This window comes from Drosophila nasuta, chromosome 2L (genome assembly GCF_023558535.2).
Source record: "Drosophila nasuta strain 15112-1781.00 chromosome 2L, ASM2355853v1, whole genome shotgun sequence".
In the NCBI taxonomy this organism is placed as follows: Eukaryota; Metazoa; Arthropoda; class Insecta; order Diptera; family Drosophilidae; genus Drosophila; species Drosophila nasuta.
This window is the reverse complement of record NC_083455.1, coordinates 20,485,899-20,504,095: the sequence shown is the minus strand read 5'-3', so window position 1 is coordinate 20,504,095 and position 18,197 is coordinate 20,485,899. Positions and strand designations below refer to the sequence as shown.

Below are 18,197 nucleotides of genomic sequence, written 5' to 3'. Positions count from 1 at the left end.
TCGAAAGATCTGTGTAAGCCGAATGTGAAATATGCACAGCAAATTGCCGGAGCCATAAGAAAAACGAGCTATGACCATTGCAAATTAAGGTCATTGGCGTTGAAAATCTCAAATCTCAGTACTTGCAACAGTCGCAGCTACTGCAACACAGAGCAATTGCAATTGCAACGCACCAAACAGTAGCGGAATCAAAGTAAATCTCATAGACATATGCTTAATATGGCCCAAACGCCACATAAATAAATAAATGTGCGACCAAAGCCCAGCCAACCAAAATGGTAAACATGCCAAAAACAATTACCAAATGTTGCCAGCAACAGCAACAAAAACAACCACAACAGATGGACAACTACAACAACAACAAGTCGAGAGCAAACATTGTTGAGAAAAAAAATAAACGTACGAAAATAATAATAATAATAATAATAATTGTGGCCAATTGCTGTTTAGTTGGCAGTTAATTGCAACATGGCCAAGACAGCAAAAGTGCTGCACGAGTTGGCCTAACAAAATGTTCTCTTTCTGCTGCTATTCTTTTCCTCAATCCAACCGAAAAAGACCGCTCGAATCTCCAGCTGGAGGTCAATCTTTGCAGCTATGAACTAGTTCCACAAATTAGCAAATTATAATTAGTAAAATATTAATAGTTTATTTCGCATTTTATTGTTGCACATAAACACTATAAGTGCCTAATTTAATAGACCAATTTAGCTATTTTAGACAAGTTTTTTTTGGGCACATTGAACGAAATTAGTTCTTTAAATTACAGGATTAGGAAAGGGACATTTTTAAGATACAGTTTTGTAAATCTTGTTGGCTTTAGTATATTAATCAGTACTACAACAAGAATGAAATGTTTTCTATCAAAAGACTTCAAAAAGACTATAACAAGAATGAAATTGTATCTATTAAAAGACTTAAATTTAATTCGTCTTTTATTTATAGTTTTCATAAGCTGATCGTCAGCCAAATAAAAATTTAAATTAACTTTTGTTTTGTTCGGTTTCTTAGAAAAACTGTTTACGACTTGGATTCACTTTCAACTTTTAGTTTTAATGGCTCTTTAATATATTGAATGATGCGTCCGATAACAGGAAGGGTAAGTTGTTAACTGATTTATGTGTCATTGCCATCCTCAGATGACATAAAACAGGTTACCTCAGTTTAGATTGATTTATTGAACGTTTGATGGGATTTCCATGCTCAGCTTCCTAATTCTTAATCATTTTTGGAGACGGAACTCTTTTATATTGATGTTTAGTTTACTATCTTAAATCAGTTTTGTTCGAAACAAATAACTACTACACTTTTTGATTTATAAAAGTCGAGCAACTAAACAATAAAAATTTGTTATTTTGCTTGCTTATCATCTTGTCATCTAATTTATAGTTCCCTGCTCTCATATATATGTTTTTAATTAATTTTCTGCAATATTATTATAGTTCCTGTACATTTCTGTCATCCCTTAGCTAACTAGTTCACCTTCAGATTTAGCATATTAATTCTCCATCCCTCGTTCTGTTTACCAAATGCAGAATGCAGTCTTTAATCACGGACCAACGTCATCATCTTTGTTGTTGTTGTTGTTGTTGCTGTTTGGTGACTGTAACTCGGTTTGGCTTTTGGCTTTGGCTTTGGCTTTGGCCATGCCGCGCAATTACCAAGACAGGCAGCTAATTTTATTTGCTGTAAACGTGCGCCTCAATCTGCAACCAGCAATTGTTGTTGTTGCTGTTGTTGTTGCTGTTGTTGTTGCTGTTGTTTTTTTGTCTGTGGGAATTATTTGACGATGACTTTTTGAGGTATTGCGTGTCTGGATCACATTAGCCACCTCTGCAGTTGATCGGTTAACAAACAAAAAGTGTTAGCGTCAATTGAGTTGTCAGCCAAGTGGCAAGACATTACTCAGGGTGGTCTATGGATCTACTGTGTAGAGTGTTAATGGAAGGCGTTGAAGTGTTTACAAGCCGATTTAAAGTTTGTCAGCAAAAGACTGAAAGAGAAATATGTATGCAAATTAAACAGGAAATTCAGCGGACGTCGCGACGATTTGAAAGTGACACAAAGAATTCAATAGCAAGGCAATAGATAAATACTCTATTGCAAAAACTGGTTCGCATCCCAAGTTCAACACTATAGATCACAAAGAGCATTATTAGCACATGAAAGATAAAAGTAGTTGACAATAAGAAACCGCAAATATGAAAGCAAAAAAACCGTGCTACGACTGGCGAATGCTCTAAGCAAGCAAAGTAGAAATAGTTTACTATAGAAAGATTTCAATTATAAGATTTGTACTTTTTTAAAAACGTTCTCCACAGCCATAAGAATATTTATTGCCTGCCAAACTTGATCGCGAAGTGAGCGCTGCCCTTTCGACGACTGTCAGCACATAATTAGTTGCTGCAGATTTGTTTGCAGAGGCCACTCGATGGATTGCATAACATTTTGCAGAGGCTTGCCATGGAGTTTATGTAAGAGAGTGAGAGTGTATGCCATTTAGATAACATTTAACTTTGGCTTTGGCTATGGAGCGGTGCACACAGTTCGCCTGACCATATTCTCCTAGACGTCTCTTAGCCAAATTTGGGGCATATTTTGTCAATGGTGCGGCACAGCCTTCTATTGGAACGTGAAGCATGGGGCGCGCGACATGGAGAAGTCGTGTAGCGCCAAAGTGCAATAATTCACACTCACTTTGGTGCAAGCCTCCATTGACGTTTTATTGGTTGCCACAACAACGGATCAACGTGCCACACAATCCATACACTATGGTAAATGATTATGAAATTTAACATGTGCACGCTGCCACTTAAAGTTTTCTTGCATATTGTTTATGCTCGCGTCGAGAATTATCTGGGAACAACAACAACAACAACAAAATAAAGTTATCAAAATTGAATTTATGATTTCTATAATCAAATTTTCGAAGCGTGCATTTGAAAAATGAATTGTTTGCCAATTTCCCAGTTTTGCCACTGGCGATACGTGTGTACGAGTGTACGAGACAACAATTTATGGCTAATTTAGTCATGATTTATCCGTTTGCCAATAAATAATACTACACAACTTACAAAATATTCGCAGCTAACTTGGCTTATCGATTGGCCACAATGGAAGCCGCAGCGGTCAAGCGTGCGCTTGTTGTGGCCAAAATAACAATGTTTTGTTTTATGCCAAAAATTTAATTAAACCAAACAAAGGCCACGGGCAGCAAGCAGCAGGCAGCGCTGTTCGCATAGAGATGCTAATCAAATGCATTCAATACTATTCAAAATAAAGTTTCGTGGGCGCGTCTCGTCTTCACGTTTAGCCGAGACGCAAACCGCAGTCATCGCCTGGACAGCTTCGGCAATTCGTCGCATCGTGTTCGTCGCTTCGCTTTCGCTTCGTGCGCAACTTCGGCTGCAGTTCGTGTTTTTTGCGTTGGGGACTCGTTGGCTACTTCAACTTGGCGTTGCATAAAAAGTGGTTCAGTGGAGCAAACGGCTTCAGTTCGAACACATCGCGATCGCGACGAAAAGTATCTGCCAGATACTCTCCCTCTCTAAACTCTGACTTGCCGCGGAAGTGAAGTGTAGGTGTCGACACCTTGTTGTGAACAAACGCATCCTTATTGGGGATTTACGCGCATATGCTATTAATTTATTGTGTGTTCTAAATGTTAATACTCGTCATTGTCAAATGATTCATTGACCATAAAACAAGATTTGCATATTATATTCGAGTAAATAATTAACATTCCTATACATATTATATTCATTTGCATTTTGCAGTTTCAACGCCACATTTGGATTAATATATTTTTTGCGGATAAAACAATTTGTTAAAATTTAATCGAAGGTGAGTTTTGTGTTCGTCACGTCAAGGTTAAGTGAATTCAGAAAAAAAACTAATTAATAGGATCACAAATTAGTTAAATAAAGGAAAGTTTTTTTGAAATAAAATAATGGTTCTTCATAAAAAAGTGTCAATTGAGCAAATTCAAGAATAAAAAGAATATTAAAAGCGGTTAAAAAATAATATCAACAAAATTAAAAGTAAATATCATATTAAAATTTCGAGCTTAAACTGCAATTTTGATCATTAAATTGAGTATAATAATAAATTATAACATAGCAATTAATAATATCAAAAAAATGGTTAAATAGAATAAAATATAAAAATATGAAATTCACAACTTGAACTGAAATTAATAAATTATAACACAATATGAAATATTTATTCAATCGAATTGTGCACTGAGTTTCAATACAACTTAAATAAAAATATTCCTTTTTTAATATTTTATTGAAAATATTTAAATTGTAATTGAATTGAGTTCTCTGGTCTAAAATCAATATAATTTGGTTAACAATTATGTAGATAACTTGCCGCTGTTTATTTTGAGCTTAACTTTGTTTCAAAAAGCAAGTTTTGAGTATTTTGAAATTAAAAGCGAGTTGATAAAAAACGAGATTTGTGCTAAAATGTCGCATGTAAGACGAAACACAATTGGACAATTAAAATAGCTTATTTATTGCAAAGCATTTGTAAATGCATTCTAGAGCAGGTTTCTCCTTTGTTCGCCTTGGCAATGAGTAGCAAATACCAAATGATTTCTCTCCACATTAAACAAGTAAAAGTCTTGCAATTGTGCGACAAATAATAAGTAATAAATGTTTCCACTATTTTTGCAATTTAAATGGATTTTTAATCAGATTGACGGATGTCAACGATGGATGTCTGAGTTAACTTATAAATCAAGTTGTATAAATTTGCATATTAATTTTAATTGAACACTACAAAGTCGATGGTCGTGTGCAGTCGATGAAGTGCTGGATTGCAGATCGTAAATTGAAATTGAAGTTGAAGTTGAAAATGTCAAATTCAAATTCGTGTTGAATAAGCCATACGAAATTTAAATGCATCTGCGGTGGGTCCAAACAACGTTTCGGTTGTAATGAACACAAATTAACATACAATACTGAACGAGCTTCATGCAGACAGATTGTCAAGCACCAAAGGCAACCGAATGTTCAATGTGAAGAAAATGTAACTCTCTGTGACTGGACCAGATCTTCTGTCTCTGTCTATTTTCTGGTCAATGAATAATTCATTACACACATATCTTGCCTGTTTTCCCGCACAGTCAGCGTGTTAACTGCTTCAACGCACTTCGAATTGGCATTTCAAAAATGTGTGAAAAATATATTGTGGTTACAGCAAGTTCGTTGCCTAAGTCTCTTGATTTGCCTGTAAATTTTTGATGATCATCGAATCAAAATCGTAAAAATTCTGCGCACCTTCACTTCCGTTTTGAAAGTATCTTTATTAGGCTCTAAAAATGATTGCAATATGACATTGACTAAGCTCAAATAAGCGAATTCGACAACATAAATTTAGACCAAAAGAAAATGCCGAAATAAGACTTGTGAATAAAATTCGCAACTCGAAATCCAAAAAAAAGTATTCGATTTGCATATGCAAATTCGATTCCCACGACTTTTAATTGTAGCCAAAAAATACATACTCGTATATTCCATTAAAAAAGGCCACGGAGTAAATACGGAGTAAAAATGCCATTGAGCTTGGACTTGATACAATTCTATGCATTATATTTGATCGACATTTTATGGACTATTCAAGCAACATGTGTAGAATTTTATCAGATAATGGAGTTAAGTGGCTTGCAATTGTTTGTTTTTGTTTTTGTTCTTGTTACAGTTTAATTCAAGTTTTTAAGAGTTTAATTAACGCTATTAGACGATCTATTTGTTGAATCAGCAGAAGATTTACGATGTGCACTAATTTGATATTTCAAATACTTGCGCACACAAAAAACATACCTTTTTTTAGATATTGTTGCTAAGGAAAATAATGTTTAAAAATCAATATCCTCTTTCGTAATCATATTATTTATTTTAATATCTTTGAATGTTTGTAGTTAAATAAATATTCTGTAATTTTCATTATCTTATTATTTATTTTAATAGTTTTGATTATTTTAAAACATGATTTAAATAGAATCCTTTTTATATTTCTTACAATAAAAATACGATTGCATTCATTTTAAAAATATTTATTCTTTCTAAGTTTTCAAAAGAAAATGTTTAAAATGTTTTTCTAATCTTCAAATAAAATCTGTTGAAAGCAAAACTTGTATTAAATAACCTAGTGTTAAATATTATCCCCAAGAAATATTTATAGTGATTCACTTCTTATTTCTTAGAGTACAATAACTTCGCTGCAACCTTTGTTAAATATTTTCCAAGTGCCGTTGAACGAACGCATGTAATAAATACGTATGTAGAGCTATGACAGTCGCTTGACTAATAGAACAGGGAACATTGATATTTATCTTAATGAAGCCAACGCATTGCCAGTCAAATTGGATTGGGTTCTAACCGCAACTGGCAGACAAGCCAAGCTCGCTGCTCGCTGCCTGCCGGCAGGCAGACAGGGCGAGCCACATGCCACATGCCATATGCCATATGCTATATGCCACAAACAAAAAACTGACTCTGAACTGCGCCCAGAAATGCGTATGGCTCGATTGACATTTGCCAGACAAGTCGCTGCACTACAAAAAGCCACAATCAGACGGACAGATAGACAGACTGAGAAACTCAAGTGAAACTAACGACGTTAATTGAGTTTCCCCCTTAAAGTAGTTCAAGTAGTTGACTAGTCGAGCTGTCTAACTAGAGCGCATTTAGAGCGGCTCAATTGAGATTGAGACTCTAACTCTGTGTCTGTCTTTAACTCTGACTCGGACTCTGGCATCTCCGGTAACCTCAAGTGCATTCAAGGCCTCGTTTCTGGGCGTTTCCCTATTTGGTGGGGGGCCCAGTTGGTTGTGTAACAAATGAAAATCAATTTGGTTAGGCTTCAAAAACAGATTTTGGTTCAAAGTTCAATTAAAAGAGTTTAGCATAAACAATAAAACAACAATAAGTGCAACGTCAGCTGCACTGAAAAACAAGCTAGAAAACAAGGCTTCATTACGTAATGAGTTGTAAACAGATCCGAAATCAAAACAAACAGATAATAACAAGGGCAAGCACACAATTTAATTAAAAGCAATCGTCTAGAAATCAACAAGCATTCGCTATGCAACTTTGAGTACTCGTTCAACTCACCATCGATAAATTAAGAAGAAGCTCGAGCAGCAAGCAACTTAACTCTGCGGGAAATCTTCGTAATAGATGGTAAAAATCTTGGCCAGGGCAAATACAGTTCATGAGCTAGAAGATAGATCGTTTCAGCAGTCTGGAAGTAACTTAAATTCATTAGGAGCTCTAGAAAAAACCTTCAACAGTAGCACATTCAAAGCTCGGTTGATCTCAGCCGCTTATTGAAAGTTTTCCCAAGACAAAGAAGCGCAAAACTTTGTCTAATAAGCAGAAGACGATCTTGAAATGTGTGAAATGAATGGCATTTATATTGCTTGAGAAGAGTCAAGAAGGAAGTTTCTTGAGCTATTGTTAGTTAGCATTGATAAACCGATTTATAAATTCAACTATTCATTTTAGCGCTTCACTTTAGTCAATGGACTCCAAACGAGCAGCGTATAAGGTCTTTAGTCAAATTGAGCTCTAATTTAAAGCGCAACCGTCATATCCTGCTTAATTGTTAAGGCGCTCTTGAATCGTTTATTCATCGAAGCGAATGTTGAAGAAGCAAAAATCGATTTCGATTTCAAAACTTTCATTCACAAATCGACACAATTATCTGCGCATTATCAAAGAAGCTAAACAAAACGCTTTGTTTACATTGCCCGCTGGCAACGGCGATAACTTTTGCTCAGTCAAAGGTTGAAAAGCGTTTTGCTTATTACGAGTTCAGAGACGGGTTCAATTGGGGGCTTTTTTTTTTGAATTGGGTGGGTTAGTCAGCTATGTTATTTGGCCAGTCACGCATGCCTTTCGATTTCTACGAATCTGCGATGCTTTTTGTTGTTGTTGTTTGGCAGTGATTACTCAATTCTCAATGCGAGTCCAATGCAAATTTATCTTTTACCCGCCAAAAAGTAAAAAATTTGCATTTCTCAAGCGACAGAGTTCGTGATATGTCACAGGCGTTAGAATGTGCTTCACCAACACCAACAACAACAACAAACAGTAACAACAACAGCAACCACGCAACAAGTCAAGTAACTGCAACATTAACAGCGTTTAGTTGACACTTTGGGGCAATTAGCTGCAACTCAAAAATGACATTCAAACTGTCAGCCACAAGCTTCCCCGATCAACGAACGCTGTCGGCTGTTTTGATTCATACTATACACTCCCTATAGCCTATAGACCAATTTAAATGACCTTTGTTGTTTTCATTTCGTGCCGCTTTTATAACTTAATTGCTGTTAAACGAAAGACTTAGGCAACGAACTTCAATTAGTGCTAATAGAATTTTTGCGGGCTCTGCAGTTTTTGTAAACAATTAATATGAGTAGCAAAACTCTTCAGATTATATAACCGAGATTCTCATTAAATACTTATATGTATGTCTCCATAACTATATATAAATGTCGAAAATTGCATTTACATTTTCATAACATTTTATTTTATATTCTAAGAATAATCGTTGTAAATATTTATGTAAATTTTCAGTAGGGTATTTTCAAACTTAGATTATATTCTTAGAAAAATTAGATACTCACTCGCACTGGTTAAAGATTTTTGTAACTTTTTTAATGGCATTCATTTTTCTGTAGGGTATTTTCAAACTCGTTCTTCATCAGCTTCCTTGAGCTGTCGAAAAGACGCAGTTGCGACGAAAAACAAATCAGCAATTTAGTGATTAACGCATTTTAGTTAATTTAACGCGTCGTTCATGTTCGTTCTCTGGGTCAATTGAAGTCTTATGTCCGACTGTTCACACCTGTCACAAAGATATTGAACTGGATTTAGCATTACGGGGGTATTAATCGGGTAACCAGGTCAAGTCGCCTTGTCATTTAATGCAAATTATTGTGCAACGTTTGTTGTATGTAGTTCGTAGCATGTTCCATTACAAATTGGGGCTTGTGCAAGTTGCAACGCTGAACGCATGTGGGCGTGGTCCAGCCATAAGCTATTCAGCACAAGGCGTTACCTCAAATTCGATTACAAAAAAATATATATATAAGAATAAAGCACATGCAATATATGGCAGTTTGCCATGAACTGCAAGGAAGTCAGGGCGCGTATTGTATGCGTATTAATTGTTAATCTGATTCTTAATAAATAAACCGCATCAGCTGAGTCGCTTTATTTATTTATTTACTCACACTTTTACAGGGTTATTGAACGCAATTCATTTCGGCTTCTCTAATTTCAAACGATTACAATTTAATTTGAGTACTGTTAGCATTTGGCTTAAACCAGATTTGGTTTACTCTATGAAAGGAGAATGCTGCCTTACACATAAATTATGTAACAGTTCAGTGAGAGAAGATTTTTATACCGGCTACCTATAGGGTAGAAGGGTATTATGACTTTGTGACTCCAGGAAAAGGTAGAGGGAAGTATTACCGGCACTCTATGGTATACTTTTAATGTATTACTACATTAATATAACAAATATTTCATTGAAATATTGAAATTCGAATCAAATCACTTTATCACTTTTTGCCTAGATTTAGGTGTAGTTAAATTTTCTATTATATTACTTCTTTAAGTGTATTTCATATTCGTCATGCTAGCTATTGTTGCTTAGTTGTCTAGAGCCACAAACCGTTTATTTAAGCCACTCACAAAAATTGAATAATTACCTCAAGTTTGCAATTTGATGCACTCATAAAAAACATTCCTTCTGTTAAGTAGAAAATAAAAGATGATGTGCTTTTAAGCGAAATATTTACGGGTAATAAAGTTTTAAGACAATTCAAAATTTATTTGCTTAAATAATATGAGAATAACGTAAAAGATTGAATTATTATTTTACAAACAATTTGAACCAAACTGAATAGTAAATCGCCTTAAAATTTGCTCTAAATTCCGCATTATAAATTGCACATTTCGTGCAAAAAAAAAGTGATTACAAAAATTGCGAAATTCGGTTGTTAATTCCCAGTTGAATGTATTTTGTTTTTTCTGGCTGATGGTGCGAGAAGCGTTCTTAATTGGAATTTAAGTGGCAAAGCACCTTGTAGGCAATTAAACAAATTCAATCATTGTCAGCGAGGCCCACGCTGTAATCTGGTGTGTAAGCTGTTAGTCTGTTGAGCTGTTGCAACCTGAGCAACCTGTGCAACGTTGTGGCAAGCTGGAGTGGCAAGTGCTTGGCTCTTGTGAACGACATCAATTAGCAGAGTTTTTAATGCAACCGCATTTGGCGTGAAACAGCAAAAGCAAAGCAGTTAAAACTATGGCACAAATGCCAAGTAAAATGCGTAGAAAAACGCCTCGAGTCAATCAATTTTGTTGTGTGTCGAGCGACGCGTATTACAAGCCAGGCTTGTAAGCCGGGACCAGACCCAGGCACTCGATTCGGCCAGGTTAACTGGGCTGTGTTGGCCACGCAGCCTTGGCTGTGTTCGACTGTGTTGGCTGTTCAGATTGCGATGCTGTTGCTGATGTCGATGCTGATGCCGATGCCAGATTGGAAGCTATTTGGAAAGGCGGCACTCGAATTACGCGGCCAACTTACGCAAATTTTTCGTTGGTTCGTTGTGAACTGCCGCCAGGCTCAAAGCAAAGATACCACCTCATCGAAGGTGGAGGAGACACACGCACACACACACACACACACACTAGCACACACTGTGGCACACCCTAATGCTAACTGGGAACCCCTCTGCCCCTGCTCCTTTCCCCTACTCAGACTTTAATTGAAATCTGCGTTGCCTGACCAACTCGTTTACGCATTCGAAAGGCCTGCTTCGCCATCGTTCGGGGTAATTAAAAACTTGTCGTTCCATTTGATACTCTTTGCCGAAATGTTTTTCTGAGTGCTGTGCTGTGCTCTATGTGTGAGTGTGTGTTATGTCATTTTGGTTTGTTGTCTGTTGCAGCAGAATAAATCTAAGTATGGGACTTTTCAGCGTAGTGTATTTGATTGAAGCGTATGAGTTGTATCAACAACAAAGCCTTGACTTTGTATTGCATACGTTGAGGAGATTAATCAATACAGCTAAGCTGCTAAGTTGTCAACAAATACTATAATATTTCGTGATTAAGTACAGATTGGATGTAGCTTCAAGGCGAGCTTATATCAAATTGTTGAACCTATTTTAAAGTAGTATTTACTTTATCTATGTCTAATTATGTCTAGCTCAGTAACACTAAACATAATTATAAAATAATATCATATGACAATCGAATTATCAGTCCTTGAAATCTATTTCAATCTTAATATTTTACACTCAAAGTCAACCTTGACCTCCAGCTACCGAATGCTTCAATTAAAAGTTAGAAAAGTTCCAAATTAACTAATAATAAATCACGCTGAATATCTTATTAATTAGCATGGAATTAACGCTTCCATTTTTGTTTTGCATGCTTTGCTATTTATTATTCAATACATTCTCGATTAATTTTCTAGCAAAACAACATTTGAATTGTGCCCATTAATTATGAATAATACTTGCTAGAAATCAGATAAATTTGAAATCTGCCCATTAATAATGAATAATACTTGCTAGAAATCACATAAATTTGCAGTTTCATTATTAGTGCAACTTTTATAGTTCTATTAACACAATATAACTTTCAACTTGATTAGAGTATACAAAGTTCTCTAAATCGTTTACTACACTTCGCATTCCAATATCGTGTTAGTTTTGGCTGCATGCAGCGCACATTGCGTATACGCAACATTTGTCATAAAACTAATGTCATTTTTATTTGTTTTTTGGGCTGCTCATAAATTATGCTGCTGTGGAATGTCATGAAACATGTGTCTGGCAAATTCGGAGGATGTGCAGTCGAATGATAAATGCCACGCGATATTTGAGATTAGCGTGCGATTCGGTTAGCGAATCCCTCATTCCATTGGCATTTGTGGTTGGAAATGTTGCCAAAATTGATACCAGTTTATTAAACGGGTTTCATTAAAAGTAATGTCCAATGTATAAACAAGTGACGCACTTTCAAAGTGACCGCCCGATTGCGAAAAAGAATTGCACAATTGCAGGGTATGACGTGACATCCTGGCTGTTGGCTGCTGCCTCTTGGCCATTGGCTACTGGGTAACTTAATATGCGCACAGTGATTGCATTTTATGTGCTCCAATCTTTGGTGCAGATATTGCCGCTGGCTTAGCAAAGCTTAGAGTAAAGTAAGTGGCACGCATGTGGCCACAACAAAAATGTCCAAGGATTTTAATTATTTGCACAAAAATCTAATTTCCGTCCCGAAAATATACAGCGAGCAATCGCAAGTGATGCAATCGCACCTCAAGAGCCTTTTGCCACGCAAAAGTTTACAACAAATCAAACGCTGCCAGCAGAGATTGACACAGTTTTACTCTGGCAGCAGCAGCAGCAGCAGCAGCAAGAGGTAAGCCAAGTCTCAAGCGAGTGGAAAATCGACAAAACGAAATTTATAGAGCGCGTAGAGACGCAAAACTCTTAAATGGATGTGGTTGCAGCTTAGCTGTAGTTGTTGTTGTTGCTGTTGGTCAGTCCCAGACCCGAGGCGAGGTGCGTGTGTTGCAGTTGCAGTTGCAGTCGCTCAATCAATGCAATTCATTCATTGACTTTTTTACGTGTGCGTTTCTCAAATGGGCAACGCAGCACGCAAGTGGACAAATGCGACGGGAACAAAACGAAACTCAAACTCAAACTCAAACTGCAAACTGGGAACTGGATCTGGGACTGAGACTAGGCTAGAGTCTAAAGCGAGTCAAAGATGGTGTGCTGTTTGCCTTTTGGCCAAGTGCCTTTCAAGCTGCTTTCAATTGTGGCTGCAGTTAAGGAGAAGTGACTGTTGTGTATTGTGTGGCAACAGCGTGAGTAAGTGCCACACGAAATGCCCGTGAAGCTGGCAGCTGGAATGTTGCATCAATTTGACAAGATGGAGCGTCAGATAAAGCTAAAGGGATATTACTCTGCTTTAGGTGACAAAGTGGAGGAAATAATGACTTCTTCTTCAATTTGATTTATACTTAAACTGAGTACAGTATAAACATTTTTAACTATGCCTCCTCCACTTAACAAGAAAAACCTCTAGACTTTACTTTATTCAGTTGTCAGCTCTTGTGACATGTGTTTCTTTCTCTTTCTGCACACATGCGACAACTGGAACGAGCTCGTTGCCAATCTCCAGTTCAGCGCGTTTTTTTATTGAATTTTTGGCACACGCTGCAAACACAACAGCAACAACAAGAGCAACAACAAAAAAATGCGTTGGGTGCGTATGCAAAAGGCGGCAAAAAAGCGAGACTTAGGCAATGCACAAAAAAAAAACGTCGCAACGTTGCGTATGGCAACATTTATTGATTTATTGTGGAGCAGCGAGTGCATAATTTATTACAAATCTATTTGTGCTGGCCAAGCTAGACTATGCGTAGAGTTTTAGCTCTCTGCGAGCAAAGTTTCCTGAGTTTTGCGGCTGATTTATGGACTGGGCAAACAAAAGACTTAGGCAACAAACTTGAAAATAACAAAGTGCGTCGGACAAAAGTTTAATGAGTTCCTGGGGAGAACTAAGAATTTCGATAAGTGAAAAAAGAGGATAATAAATTAGATTAAAGCACATAAAAAAATAGCATTAAGAAATTTCAAATTTTCATCTATCGATTAAATATTTTGTTGGGGTTCAATAAATCATTTCTATCAAATTTTCGTTATGTCAACAGCTGACAATTGATATATAACATGACTAATGTGAATCTATCAAATGGAATAGTGTGATCCATTTGCCACCAAACACAATTAATCCGGATTGTCGGTGGCAGCCTCGAACTCGCCATGTTGCAAGCTGAACTCTGTGGCACGTCTTGGGTTGAGTTGCGTTCCGTTGTATGCAACGTTGTTAATAACTTAATTAAATGCCTTTTAAGCTAACGCCACGAGTAGCTGAGTAGCTGCGGCAAACTGTAGTTGGAGCTGATTTAATGTGTTCCCATGAACTGCGCTGACTTGACGCCCACGCGCAACCTAAAACAACAAGCAACAACAACGTTGTTGGCCACACGCCACCAACAGTTGCAAGTAGTCCACCCAGTGGCAGCACATTTGAACCTGCCGCCAACTGTGGCAACTACAAGCAACCGTTGACTGAATTGATTAATATCATCTCAGTCGACAGTCTGTGCAACGTTTGTTTTGTTTGCTGAGTCGCTCGCGTTTTGATAATGTTTGGCGGGTGGAGCCATTGACGCCTTCTTGCCCCTTGAGGCGGTATTGTTTATGCCTGCAATTGCTCGTAAATGAGCTATTAATATGTCGCACTTGCGACCGCCCAACGACAATCGTTGACAGCTTTGCATGTTCGCATTTGCGATGCCCCTTTTTGTTGTGTGTTTTTAGTTTTTTAGTTTTATTGTTGCTAATTAGTTGCAGTCCATTATGTCGATTGACTGCTGTACGTACGCTTTGTGCCTTGGGCAACACATTCGAGACACAATCCATGCATGAAATATCACGCCAATTACGGGCCACAGCTTCAGCTTCAGCTTCATTTTCAACTCCACTCGAGTCAACGCGGATCGAGTTAAGCTTCGAGTTCGGGTTCGTTTCGTACAGTGGCTGCTGCAAGCGTGCGCCACAAATTAAATCAATTAAATAACAAAAAGCAATACACGTTTGTCAATCGACACTCACACACTTACACACACACACACTCTCACACACACACAGACACATACTGACACTCCATTCGAACAAGTCCAAATACCCTAACGAAATACTTAAACTGCGAGCACCCAATTAATTAATTACATTTTGTTTGCAAATAATCAATCGAATCGCTTGACACAAAAGGTTCGTAAACAAAGCACAAAATAAATAATTGAGGTCATTAAAAATTGTCATAAATTTAGCTATGATGGCCATAAATTATTTCTGCTAAAAATAAATCAGAAATATTAGCAAATATGTAATTTATAATGACATTTAGGTTGGCATACGTTTATTCATTTATTCAATATTTAATTTTAATTGCTTTTAGTAAAGTCATAAATATCAACAAAGAAGCTCTCAAATGAATATTTTTATATTTTGCTAAATGTAACAAAATTAAACTTATTTAGGTAATAAGCTTATAATTTAAATTAAGAAAACGAACTTAGAATTTCGATTTACTTTATTGTATTTAGATTTAATAAAAATAAGTAATGGCAACTAAATATATAAGAATATTTTAATAACTCAATTCTAATTTCAAGTTTTACGCAACTCGAATTTGTGTTGTATTCAATTTTTTAATAAAGATTTCACTTTAATAATTTTGCCATACTTTTATAAAATTATTGAAATATGTTACTCAAAACATATCCTTGATTAGCATTGAATGTAAATTATTGAATTTTGCAAATTCTAAGTTACAATATTTTAATAAATATTAAAATGCATTTCGTATTTTCATTCATTCCATTTCTCAGCAATTACAAATAATTGAATATAGTGAATGTAGAAGTATGATGATCCATATTATTATTTATTTATTTATGTGTTTAATTTTTATACAAAATAATATAATAACTAAAATAATATAATAACTACTAAGGCCATCGACTATGATGATCCATATTAATTTTTTACTTTGTTCTAGATTTTAATTCCACCTCTGCAATTCATTCAAGAAACTTTTTTCGCATTGCGAATTTAGTCAAACCCTTTGACTTATTCACCGCACTCCAATGCCAACATAGTGTATATAAGTTGCCTATAATAAGAATGTAATATATTAATAAATATTGAAATGAATTTCGTATTTTAAATCATTCTCTTTCATAGCGATGAAATAATATATTAGAAGTAATAAATAGAATATGTAAATATTGCAACTTATAAGATTCCTCAGTGATCCTAATTTATAATAATTTTTTATTAGTCAAACTCTTTGACTTATTCACCACACTCCACTGGCAACATAGTGTATATTGTATTGTGGAAACCCACCGCAGTTGAACTGCAAACTGCAAACTGCGAAAAAAGCGATAACCGTAAACGAACGTCAAGTGATTTTCATCAATTATGTTTTGTGTCTGCTGTGCGTCTCATTAAACATTTATAAGATTGATTGGGCCTATTATTATGATGTCATAAATGTGTGTGCGATAATATGCAATACAAGTTGTACTGAACTCACCTTCACCTCTCTCGCTCTCTCCCCCTCTCTCTTTCTCTTGCAGATGTCTCATAATCGCTTAGCGCTGGAGTTGCCCAGATTGTTGTTGCTTCTACTGCTGACGCTGCAATCGCTGATCGCTACCGAAGCTCTTGGCTATCACTACGATCGTCCAACACGACCTGCGCCCACTTCCGTCTACACCGGTCATCACTTTGCTCCTCTGCCCACGGTGCAGCCGTTGCCTCCGGTGCCCGCTCTCCCCGCTCTACCCACAGCGCGTGTGCCGCTGCCCAGGAGTCGTCCAGCTGGTCACATCGTCAGCCAGTATGGACCACCGCCAAGTGTAGCTCCATCGCCAGCCAGCTCGATCGTGAGCACTTATCTGCCGCCAGCGTATGCCTCGCCCATTGCCTCGATCAGTTATCACGGTGTGGCGCCTCCTGCTGCTCCTCCTTCGGCTCCACAGCAGCTGCTGCAGCAGCCCATCCATGTGCCAAGTGGCCCGGCAGCAACAGCGCCTCCACTGCGCATTCCCTACGGCAAGCAGGCGTTGATCTCGCCCGGCGAATCCTATGTAGCCAATGGCCGGCAGCTGAAGCAATACGCTGTCATCGAGATCATTGACAACGACATCGACGAGAGTCCGGCGCCGTTCCTCAGCTCCAGCTTCTTTGATCGCTATCGGGCGCATGTCGGCGCCTCGGGAACTGGAGCCACAGCCACAGCAGGCACTGGACTTCAGTTGGATTCGCGTGCCAATGCTTTGGTGTTGGAGCAACAGGCGCTTAGTGTGCAGCCACGTTTCCAGAACCAGGGACAGAACGATGCCATTGCCCTAGGATCGGGTGGCTTGGGCTACATTCGTCTGCCCAATGGGAATGTGTATCTGGGATCTGGTTCGCTGGGCTATATCAGTGGTCAGCAGCGTGTTGCTTCAGTTTTGGATGCGCGCACTCGCTCGGAATCCACCTCGGATGCTCTGCACTTTGGCCACGGTCCGCTAGGTGGCGCTGATAACTTCTTGAGATTTAAGTGAGAGAAGCGAACTTCTTGAGATTTAAGTGAGACTAGCGAGAGAGCAAGAGTTTTGGCAGCATTGTGAAGAGTTGCTGCCGTCCGCAAGCATTTTGTACAATACATATCTTATTGTAAATATTTAAATAAAAAACACACATACGAAAACAAAAATTCATATTGTAGCATTAAGTTTCCTTCTCTAAACGCCGTTAAACACTTACAACCTATTTATGTAATTTGCAAGCATTTTGTATGTTTTCCTATGCGCACCGCTAAATGTTGACAAAATAAACACATTGAAAATGGATAGGCTGAACATATTGTTTTATTTTAACTTTTGAATTTAATTTCTTTGCCGCGATATATCGATCTTCTTTAAATTATTTTAAACATCGCTATTTAATGACGAACGTCGTCCTGTTTTGCAGTTCAATAAAATTGTTCTAAATTATACTTTCCTATGTTGTTGCTTTCATTAAATTTAAAATAGAATATTCGCCAATATTTAAAATCTAATCTGCAATAGCTTCGCTAAACCCATCGATATATTCACAAAGTCTTATATCAGGCAGCTTTTAGAAGACAGTCTGTTAAGGGTGACCAGATAACAGCATTTAGTTAACAGTTCTTTGTGCTGTTAGCCCGTTGGGAACTGTAGCGGTAGCGCGATTTTCATTCGCACAATTTTTTCAAATTAAATCTATTTTAATGTAAATCTGACTGGATAGCTAACGAAGACACATAGAAATAAAAAGCTATTAAGCCTTCTTACACTTGTTTGGAAATGTAATGAAAAGTTAAGTAAAGAGACAGCAGACCGGTGACCGGTGTGGTTTCTTTCTGAATTATGGTATATTAGAATAAGCCACGGTCACACTTTGAAACGTTTCAAATAAAAGAGCTTTATGGAAGCTCAAAGCTTTCAGCAACATTGAAAAACATCGACTCATCTTTCGGGTTTACAGTAACATTATGCTGTTA

General features: G+C 37.1%; 1 protein-coding gene across 2 annotated transcripts; it reads left to right on the top strand.

Moving 5' to 3' along the window:
• Positions 1–3,486: 3,486 nt before the first annotated feature.
• LOC132791620 (protein PRRC1-B) lies at positions 3,487–17,525 on the top strand. Of its 2 annotated transcripts, none has more exons than XM_060800627.1 (3): positions 3,487–3,577; positions 3,777–3,843; positions 16,261–17,525. In XM_060800627.1, the coding sequence occupies exon 3, from the start codon at positions 16,261–16,263 to the stop codon at positions 17,233–17,235; it is 975 nt and encodes a 324-aa protein (XP_060656610.1). In that variant the 5' UTR covers positions 3,487–3,577; positions 3,777–3,843; the 3' UTR covers positions 17,236–17,525. The 2 variants fall into 2 exon arrangements, with proteins under 2 accessions (XP_060656610.1, XP_060656619.1); XM_060800636.1 differs by having other exon boundaries at positions 3,487–3,650.
• The last annotated feature ends 672 nt before the right edge of the window (positions 17,526–18,197 follow it).

Bases quoted from the DNA above. Each gene is read 5' to 3' on its own strand.
- LOC132791620 (XM_060800627.1), top strand. From the start codon at position 16,261: ATGTCTCATAATCGCTTAGCGCTGGAGTTGCCCAGATTGTTGTTGCTT.